General features: G+C 35.8%; 2 protein-coding genes across 2 annotated transcripts in view; both read left to right on the plus strand.

Annotated features, from left to right (window-relative positions):
- The window catches only part of LOC117106397, an 11,030-nt gene extending 8,102 nt beyond the window's left edge, over positions 1-2,928 (plus strand). The window contains exons 5-9 of the mRNA XM_033247762.1: positions 603-768; positions 1,056-1,159; positions 1,992-2,089; positions 2,254-2,296; positions 2,630-2,928. Coding sequence (XP_033103653.1) covers positions 603-768; positions 1,056-1,159; positions 1,992-2,089; positions 2,254-2,296; positions 2,630-2,889 — 671 coding nt within the window. The 3' untranslated portion in view covers positions 2,890-2,928. The remainder of the gene's footprint in view (positions 1-602; positions 769-1,055; positions 1,160-1,991; positions 2,090-2,253; positions 2,297-2,629) is intronic.
- A 20-nt stretch (positions 2,929-2,948) lies between these two features.
- On the plus strand, positions 2,949-4,877 carry LOC117106395. Its single transcript, XM_033247760.1, has 5 exons — positions 2,949-2,963; positions 3,130-3,408; positions 4,065-4,145; positions 4,328-4,538; positions 4,819-4,877. Exons 2-5 carry the CDS (start codon positions 3,400-3,402, stop codon positions 4,875-4,877), a joined length of 360 nt encoding a protein of 119 aa, XP_033103651.1. The 5' UTR covers positions 2,949-2,963; positions 3,130-3,399.
- The last annotated feature ends 6,324 nt before the right edge of the window (positions 4,878-11,201 follow it).

Raw genomic sequence — 11,201 nt, forward strand, 5'->3', positions numbered from 1 at the left:
ATAAGAGACAGCAGTACTTAACGTTTAAACACAGTAAATAAGAAACCTAATCTTCAAGTGGTATTATTTACAGTATTTTGATTAGTGATCCAGGGGGCTGTTGGTTGCACTTTGTGATGTTTTACAGCGTTTTTTATGCTTGATTCCCACAGAATGATAGCAATATCACTCAGTATATCATTGAATATAATATTGTAAAACATTTATTCAATGATGAAAATAAAACTAATACTCTAGGCCTATATTTTTTTGTTCCCCATCGTAATTTATTCCTCCTCTTTTTGGAATAAATAATTTTTAATCCTCCTTTTTTGTTTTGCAAGTTGCTTTTATCTGGGTTAAACTGCTATCCGTAATCACAAATGGGTATGATCAACGTAATCGTTGCACCATTGATAAGAATATTGTTATGGGGAAAGAAATGCAACTGTCACAATTAAAGCAATGAAAAAGTTTTATGCCTACAGATGAATGAATAGGTTAAAGACCTCTCTAGTAAATAACGACATTGCAGGCCTCGATAATATTATCGATTTCTTTTCATATCTAACAAGTTTCATGAGGTAATTCAATGTGTAAATCAGAAATATTTATACTTAAAGCGGGGAATGTTCCAATGGAAATCTTGGCACGTGGGCACGAAGCAATGGAAGCTTTTAATGATGCTCTAGCTGAGGGAGAAGCAGAGGTTAATCAAGGAAGGACATTTTTCATGGGCCTCGAGAGAGTCGGAAAAACATCTACTATCAAGTCATTTTTAAGGAATACGTAAGCTAAATATATTCAGTGGTTGCTTTCGCTACGTTATAGTTAACCAGTTGAATTAGTTGAAGCCTTCAATAATGATTTTTAATTAACCTGTAATTCAAATATTCTTTGTATTAAATTCAATAATCGACAACTTGAATGAATGTATCATTCATTAATATCAATCCATTTCCACACATTTATTCATATATTAGTTTAAATATGTACGTTCTGTACAGTAATGTGTATCTATATTATGCTTTCTGTAGTAGCAATATCTTTAGATTAATCATTTCACTTTGCTTTAGTTTTGATCCAAATGAGGGTATTACGGACGCAATTGCCAACACAAAGGTGTGTACCCACGAATTGCACAATGAATTAAATTGGAAGGAAGCACCACCTGATCATTGTAAGTATAGCAAACACTTTTATACTTTTTGTACAAGTAATATAAATCCATACCGAGCCATGTGGCTCATATGTACTGTAATTCCAATTTCAAAAAACGTGAAACGGATGAAAGCGGGATGTTCAGCTGGGGCGCTGGTCAACCGCAGGTTACACGACCCAGCAATTTTCTAATACCCAATTGATACAGCTGGGTAGATTGAAGCAATGTAATAAAGTGCCTTGCTCAAGGGGACAAGCGAAATGCACAGTGAAGGATTGAAACCCGACGTCAAGGAGGGGATTCCAAATAATTTCCAGTGCACCTAACTGCTTTCACTAAATGTGAAACCTTCCTTGTACATATCTTATAAGTCAAGGTGAGCAATGTGCGATCTGCGGGCCGCATGCGACCCAACAGTGATTTTTTTGCGGCCCCGCGAATATATAATGAAAACCCTATGTGTGCGGCCCTCCAAGCAATATTGGCTAGAAAACACCTTGTTTTTTACAGCCTGACACCGATCATATGTAAAAAGTAATATTAAAACTGGGAATAAAGTGGTGTAAAAGCAGTGCTTGGAGATTTTTAGAAGCGCACTGGAAAGATCAAAGTTTGGGTGTGGCCCTCGGTGTTAATTCAGAAATTCTCTTTGGCCCTCCGACCGATTTTTATGCCCACCCCTGCTATAAGTCATTTTTGTGCGCAGTTCGGATTATTGTAAATGGTCAGTAAATATGCAGATCAGCATTCACAAAGAGATTAGTCTAAAATCAGTTATTTAACTAACGAAATGAAATTAATCATATAGTAAATTATATCTTATTCAAATTAATTATTTATCTCTGAACAGCTGGTGCCAATGACATGTATGAAGCAAAATTTGCAGATTCCATAGCGAAAAAAATATTAGAACAAGAAGCGGAGAAGAATTTAGAAGTAACAAGACAAGTAAGATTTACACACTATCAACTTGATGATATTCATGAGCATTTAAGTTGGTTAATAGTGAAATATTTAATGCTACTAATAATGACAAATTAATAATGGATAAAATCCAGCTAATGTATACAATGGTTAATTAATTATTTCTTTTTGTTTACAATTATTTCAAGAGCGTGTTATCACCAGCTAAAGTAGAGACGAAAGATAACCAGGGTAAGGTGTTCATGTTTGCATTTCGTAAGAAATTGATCAAATGAATATATTATATTTATTAGTATTTCACACGGAGGGCCATCACACCTCTATTAACAACATAATTGGTATGGTTGGTCATGGAACAAGTATTGAAGGCACATTGCCTTCAATAGAATACAACCTGGAACAGCTAATTTAGAACTTGGAACAAGAGAAAAAAAAAACTCACTGACACTTCACTATACCAAGCACTACCTAACCTTGTAGGGTCAGTGGAAAACCCCATTATCCTACTATTTCTTGGTTTTTGAATTATGCATTTTTAAGTTTTTATTCTGAATCTTCTATAAGGACAATCATCATCGAATGTTGACGCCAGAAACCCGAAAATAGAATCAGATACCAAAGAGCAGACACAGGCACAATCGATGGAAGAGGTCCCCGAAACCATCGCCACTAAAGTCCAGGAGCGAATAACAGAACTCAAGTTCACAAGAGGAAATGCGACACAAGAATGGCAAAAATCTGGCAACGATTTCATTATGAGTATCTGGGACTTCGGAGGCCAGCCGATATATCATGTGATACAACGAGTAAAGTCATTATATTGAATGAAAAATTGAATAAAATTATAGTTATTAAAATTACAAAAATAATTATTCTAGGACAGGTGTGCGAAAGAAAGGTACACTAGTATTTTTGAATATTATTTTTATTTTTCTATCGGTGGTCTAGTGGTTAAGATATCAGGCTAGATACCTGGAGGTTGTGGTTTCTAAACATCACTCCTATGTTTATAATATTCTCTTTTTACAATTTCTTGCTACCTACAATGCTTTCTGTTTTTTCAGGGTGGTGAACGTATTTTCTACGTTCTGTCACGCTTGAAGCCTAAATGTGTAAAGACATCGCCCCCGGATTATGGGAACCGGGCAGTTTCAATCTTTCATGACTTTGGTGGCTATCTACCTGACGATCTTTTCCAGCGTGGAGTAACTAAGTTTATTGAGAAATTCCAAGTAGAACACAATGAACCTAAGCTATCTTATGAGCATGTGGAGTTGCACATTGATCCACATCACCAAGTGGTTCTGAATGTAGCTACTGTCAAGCATCGTCGTATGTTTAAGGTAATTAGGTCTATGTATCATAATATTACTTATGTTATTTAATAGTATTTATATTTGGCCTACTTTGAATATAAATAGTAAGTTTATACATACCGGTAATGATATAATACGGAATGGGTCTATATATCCAAATTTGACATGATCATAGAAAATGAACATTGTTTTTCTTGTATAGTACTTACACATTCAAATTGTATACAGATGCCACAATTAATGAATTATTGCAGTAGTCATTAATACATTATTCATCATCATGTCAATCAGTTTTAATAGATTGTATCTTCCTTGCAATTTTGTTGAATATTTTCTTGTCTTACGATTTATTAATATCATCATCATCATCATCAATACTAAAAATATTATTATCAGTGCCACTAACATACACATCACAATGTTATCCTCATTATTAGCGCTAGTATTATTATTACCACTATCGTCAATACCACGACCATTATCATAGCTAAATATCACCATTAAACATATATATAAATATAAATATATACTACTGAATATAAAAGAAATACAGTTTTGCTTTTTGAAATAAGTACATAAAATACAATGAAACAAAGAGAACCACAAACTATAGCAGTTGAGTATCAAAATTCAATTCAAGTTTAAATTCATAAGGCATTTCTTTTCTCATTTTTGTTTTGCAGACAACTATCATCAGACTAAAAATAATTAATCGCACTCAGCTTACCAAGGAAGATGAGCCCTCACCGACAGTGTGTAAGGAGGTACTGCCTTCATTGAATTGAGTGACTATACTTAATATATTTTAACCATTTTCTTCATTTTAAAACACATTCACTTTTTGTCTGTTTGACTCTAATGACTGCCCACACTATTCTTCATTCTAAAACACGTTCATTTCATTGAACATACATATGTATTTAACTCAGTTTTTCATCTGCTTCAGGTGTTGAGTTTCCTGGAAACTAAACTAAAGATATTCTGTCAGAGTGGTGCACGAGGCATTGAATTAACGAGGTACATTGCTTGCGAATGTAGCGACGCCCACATGCATATCGTGCGCAAGTTTAATAAGGATGTGCTGCCATGTGGAAGTAATGGACTTGAAGTGAAGCGCTACCGCCGACTATTTGGAGATTACGTGCCACGATCGCAAGGTAAACATTTGACTTGTCTTCGAACTAATTAGTTTGTTAACCATATGTCCATCAATAAGTTATGCAAATTGTATAATTTATACCTTTACATTTTTCAAACCTGTTACTATTTATTAACAAGACTGAATTTTAAATAAAACTTACAAAAAATAAGGCATTTTGGATGCTTGGCAAATTAAGAAAAATTACAATATCGCTGTTAGGTGGGCAAATATTTTTTTCAGAAAAACCTGTGGTAGAAAATACTTGTGATTTTGATACGTACACTTTATTTCTCCAGATCATTCGCAGCCTCAGATAGCAGTAACTAAACTCAAAGGTATGTTTTTAACTACTTAAGCATGATTTTTAATTGGAGGGGGGGGGGAGAGGTGCATTTTTTAAGGGTCAGAGGAATTGTGACCACCCGCACCCTCTAGCTAGATACTGCATTGATATCGGTTGCTATTTGAGGGAGTTTGTACAGTTACAGGAATCTGCTCAGTAATTTTCATTACTTGAACTGTGTTTTTATCAATAATCCCTGCATATTTTCATGAGGCAAGAGGCCTGGTCCAGAAAGAAGAAGGACACTCCTATATATTGTGACAACAATAATAACACATTTAACACTGTAATCGCCATTACTGAAGTCCCGTCTTTATTCAACTCTCCCTTTCTTTAGTTTGCTATTGCAGGTCAATTGATTATGTTTTTTTTTTCTATCAAAACAATAAAGTATTATAATAATTTGTTTTCAAAATTGCAACTATTTTGAAAACTAAGCTTTATATATGTATTATGTGTTTACTTTATCCATGGTGATATAGTCTGTAATTACTATACACTATAATGAATTGTTATTGTACCTCGTTGAAACTCAATGGTCATATGTTCTTAACACTAATAACACTAACACTAACAAACAATTTTATATATTTTTATGAGCTCAATAACTTCAAATGTATTGTATGTTTTAATATCCCTCATTGATTTGTTCACTAATAAAACGTTCTTTCCTCTTTAACACTGTTCAATTAATCTTCCTCATTAACATTGTTCAATTAATCTTTGTGGTACTTTCCTCGCTCGCTTAACTTTCATATTTTCATCATCTCTTCCTTCATCCACTTTGAGCTTTCCAAATTTCCTTTCATCCGAATCTGGATGAACTCGCTTGAACAATGATGAATTTCTAGTAATCATAACATTTGAACCAAGTGCTGTGATTAGACTGTGTTTCTTGTCTATCACTTTCATCAAAACAGGAGCATACGCAGTTGATAATTTTCTTTTGTTTAACAAGAACTGTATCTCCGACCATTATCTCTTCTTGTCCGTGTTTGCTTTAATTTGTCGTTTTTGTTTTTCATCTTGCGTTCTCATTTGCTCTGAGTCAAATTTAGCCTGACTGACTTCCGACATGGGATTGCTCGAACTGGCCTTCCAAATAACGCAGTCGCTGACGGAACGCTGGTCATACTCTGCGGAGTAATTCGATAATTGCGAAGAAATGCATGCATCTCTTCTGGCCATAACAGAGTCACCTTTCTGTGTTTGAAACCAAAATGCTGAGCAAACCGCTGAAAGTCATTCCCATTGTCTGTCTTGACAATTGTAGGTATTCAAAACATAGGAAATACCTTGACCAACTTCTGTACTAACACTTTTGCAGAAGTGGAATGGGCGATTTCTACAACTTCATAGCGCGAGTAATCATCTACTATAATCAAACCATATTTAGGGCCGATCTCTGCAAAGTCCAAGCTTATTTCTTGCCACGGTGCTTTGGGTAGAACACTCATACGCAAAATGGTTCCCTTGGTTCCGAAGCTGTGGCAATCTGACATTCAACGCACTTTTTGATGGTATTTTCACACAATATGTCCATTTTCGGAAACCATACCTTATTGTTATATAGTTTTCACGATTCTCTGATGACCCGTGTGCGCTAATGCAACAACACGATCCGTAAGCGAATGTGGAATAGCGATTCTATGACCGCGTAATATGATATCATTGACAAGTGTTAATTCGTCGCGAATTGCAGCAGAACTCTTCACTCTGTCATCAGTCCATGCACCATGAGACTGTGTCAGTGTAGCTTGCTTGACTGCTTGTAATACGTTATCTGTACTTAATTCAATTCAATTCAATCTTTCATTATCCAATATATATAAAAAAAATACATTAGAAAATCTGTTTATACACTGCAACATAAAACTGTTAAAAATTTAATATAAAAGATAACAATTCAATTTACAATTCAAATTAAGATTAAATAAATAAAAGGAAAAATCAAATTCAAATTTACAATTCGTATAAAAAGCTAAAATTAGGTAATACTGTGCAGTTTAATTAGTATATAGATAGATTTGATCGATTTGATTTGGGTGTTCTCTCCATGGGTAGCAAAAATTATCTTTCAACATATTTGTTTTAAATTATAATAGAATGTGGGACAAATGATTTATTATAGCATTTAGTATGAGTAGGTAAGGAGTGAATACGGCTTTGGGATGGGAAAAATTGTACTCGTTGTAGAGTGGATGATCAGTTTGAGAGAGAGTATGCATTTTACCATAGAGAGAATACCTGCATCATATTTACAATTAAGCTTGGAAAAATCAACTCCTATTACACGCCCCGCCCTTCTGGTAATCTTTGCCAACAATCCCTTATCTTTCTCATATAAGCTAAACTCCCATATAATTCGACAGAATAAAATCACACTGAGTATCATTGATTGGTAGAACATTTCTAGAATGTTTTTATCGATATTAAATTTCCTAAGTTGCCGTAACATATGAAGTCGTTGCTGGCGTTTTTTTATAGTCTCAGTGTATTACTGCACCAATCCAACTTTTCGTCAATCACAGTCCCTAAATATTTGTACTCAGAGACAATTTTAATTTGTTCACCATCAATTTTAAAGTGGTTCATGGTCTAACCTATTTTTCTTCCTAAAATAAATAAGTTCACATGTTTACTTTTGAGTTGATTTTAAGGAAATGGTTTTTACACAAGTTAGAAAAATAGTAGTTATAATATGTTATTAATAATTATTAAGGGATTGAGGGCCATTGTTTAAACTGACAAGGACGGTGTCATCAGCATATCTGATTGCGACAGTTGGTTGTCGCTTTCGCTACCTCATCAATGGATAATATACTGGCATAGACGAGTTAATCTGTGACAATTGCGAACTGCTTACCAAGCACATACATGCGAAAATGTCGACATGCCCATGCTACCGCCAAAGCTTTGTGTTCAATTTGCGAATAACGTGTTTCGACTGTAGACAATGTTTTGCTGCCATATGCAACAAAGTGACATTCTTGTGTCAATACGGCGCATAATGCACGTGGACATGCATCAACAAATATAGTTGTGGCTTTATTTGTATCAAAATAAGACATAACAGTGTCTGTTGTTAATCGAACTTTCAACTCATCCAACGCTTTCTGTTGAGCTTCTCCCCACTCAAATACAGCATTTTTCATTATGAGCTTTAACATAGGTGCAACAAAATCTGCATACCCTGGGATGAAACGAGAAACATAGTTACTCATAACTAGTAGACTATAGGTGCGTTCGAGCATGGAGGTATTATTGAGAAGGAGATCACTCGGCAAAGCTACGCGCACGCAGCGCTATGCAAATGAACCAAGATCAAAGTTGCCGCAGCGCGTAAAGAACGTTTGCGCGATGCCTTTGAAGTCCCATGTGTTCCCCGCCATCAAATTTTCAGCAGGCATAGTTGACCAGAAAATTTAACATGACAAAATGGAGAGCACCATCTTTTCTCAATGCGCACTACATACTGTCAATCACTATGGCTGCGCAATCTTTTCTTTTTTGAAGCTGATACATTTATCTCTCATAAAATATCAAACATATTAATATTTTCCAAGAAAAGTTTCGAATTTAATGGAACATTTATATGACCTATAAAAGTATAGTATATTTCAACTTCAATTTTCATAAATTGGCCAAAATTCGCCAATTCTAATTTTAACAGATATTAATTAATAAATGATTAAGGATTATAATAAACTAAGTCATTTTAGGGTTAACAAGGGTTAACTATTCGAAAAATGAATCCAAAATCTAAGTATTTTTCAGTTTTACGCTGACTTAGCTTTATAGTCGAACCAGTCAATCTTTAGACAACATTATAATGAACACAGAAGTAATTTTAACATAAATATTTTACGGAATCCGTTCCTGAAATATACAAATAATAACATACCAAAAGCCCGAAAAAATCTAATCAGGGGAACATTGTTCATTATAAAGATATTTAATGGGTTAAAATCAAACGTTTTATTGCAGAACTGCTCTGCTGGAAGCGTATAAATGCATGTCGTTGCCAAGTTGTTGCTAACGAAAAAATGTGAATTATAGGGTAATACGCCCGCGCGCGATCCAAAAGCGGGGAACACATAGGTTTGTCGGGTCAAAGGGATCTGTTGCCGAGTGATCTCCTTCTCAATAATACCTCCATGGTTCGAGCCATACACGCCCATTAAATTCCGTGTATATGACAGGTAAACGCACGGCTTTACACCACAGGGGGTCCCCGCATTCGAGCACAAACTTATCTTGTCTAACCGTGTAAAATTTACCTCGGAAATACTCGTTTGAGGTCAGCGAGGCAATAGTATATCCCATCATGCCACGCAATATTTACGTTTCTAACCACGCTTCACGCAATTGTACTGTACTCCCTGCGCAAATACTTCAGTTTATTGGTGACCTGTGTCATCGTCAGCTTTCCCCTAAATTTTCCTTCGATCTTTGCAGTTATTTCTTTGTAAGTACCGCTGTTTCGGCGGGTGCCATCCAGTTGTCTTTGTATTCTGTCTCCCCCCCACCCCCCACAATGAGAGAAGGTAACGTATCATAAGATCGGTCCACACAGACATGTTGAAATGATGAAGATGATGCTATAACATATTAACAACGGGTCAGCGAATGCATTTGTTTTTGTAAAACTGGACAGGCCTATGGTTTTCGCGCGTGTTGGATTGAATTGATGTTGACCGCCAGAGTCATTAAAACATAATTAATGGTCGCGATAATGGCCTTTGACAGCGATACACGGTTCTATAACCCTAAATTTGGTGGTCAAAATAGGCGAGCGTGTTCCAGATCTTTTTTACATCTTACCCCCCGTTCGAGCCACGCACGGCATTTAAATTCCGTGTAAATACACGGACCTATATGCGAAATCACCTGAGAGTGCGAGTGATTGCCATGGGGTGCGTTCCCTCCCTGGTCATACCATTTGCACTGAACGAATGTAGGTAAGAATGCCCAGAAAAAAATTTTACCTACTTGTCATTTGGGGCCATTTTTACCGGGTTTTTTTCCGGGGCCATTCTTTCCTGGGCCATTTTTTCCGGGGCAATTCTTACCATTCACACTGAACACCATTCCAAAGAATTCAATGTTATTCATGTGAAATTCACATTTCTTTTTGTTTAAGTTTTCGAACCTCTTTAGCAATTTGTCAAACGCTATATTTTGACTGGCCATATCTTTACCAAACAAAATTATGTCATAACTAATATTCTTTACATTCGGAATATCAGCTATTGCAGACGCTATCACATTTTGAAACTTTTCTGCTGCTGCATTTATTCCAAAGCTTAATCTTTTATATCTGTATAAGCCTTTGTGTGTCGAGAATGTTGTGATGTATCACGATGATTTATTAAGTGGGAGCTGATGATACCCATGATTCAAATCAATCTTACTGAAGCAACTGGGCATCAGATGTCATTCTCGTGAAATAGCCTTGTTGGCTGCGTGCATGTCTACACATAAGCGCATACCTCCAGGTTGCTTGGGTTTCGGAAATAACACTATCGGGTTGATCCATGGGGTAGGACCAGTGGCAGGTTCAATTGTCATTTTTCATTTTACCTAATTCAACAAACAAATTTGGATATTTCTGATACACATCATCTGCTGTCATTTCATAGACAATATGTAATATGCCTAAATCACATGATGTTCCATGACTCAATATTGGGACCAGCTGTACCTTCAACCACAATGAACCCACTCTTAATTAGTTTATTTTTGTACTTTAGGTTAATATCCAATTTAATTATGACAGGTAATGGTTCAGAGGCATTAAATGCAAACAACTGTTTGGAACATGGCTTTAAGTTAGCCTTTACTTCTCACAAGCCCCCTCCTGGCCTCTGCCCCTGGGGCGGATTGCTATAAGCGGTCTTTAGACGGTCTTAACGGTTAGCCGGCTATAATTGTGACGTCACTACTGGTCTATGATTATAGACCATTGCTATACCGCAGTCTAACCAGTTAGCGACTTTTTTTTCCGTACGAAACATTTGCATGAAACTTCACTCGGGCCATCTCGGATTGACTCGAGTAAGTACGGTACGAGGAACAAGAGCAAACACTTCGCAATGTCGTGACGCTCGAGTTTTACTATTATTGCTCTTTCTATGTTTACCTACGGTAGGCCTATGAAGTTTCACGGACTTATGTGATGTACGTCACTGTGTAACTAACTGTGACCTTCTTGGATGTTATTAAATGTTGAAGCATGAAATGAAAAATAGAGCGCATAAGAGAAATATTATTAAATAAATAATATACCATTCCGGCGTTATTGAACTTGTCCAAACTATCATTGTAATGTAATTA

This window comes from Anneissia japonica, unplaced genomic scaffold (assembly GCF_011630105.1).
Source record: "Anneissia japonica isolate Jap-2015-1 unplaced genomic scaffold, ASM1163010v1 scaffold1273_len70562_cov112, whole genome shotgun sequence".
Classification (NCBI taxonomy): Eukaryota; Metazoa; Echinodermata; class Crinoidea; order Comatulida; family Comatulidae; genus Anneissia; species Anneissia japonica.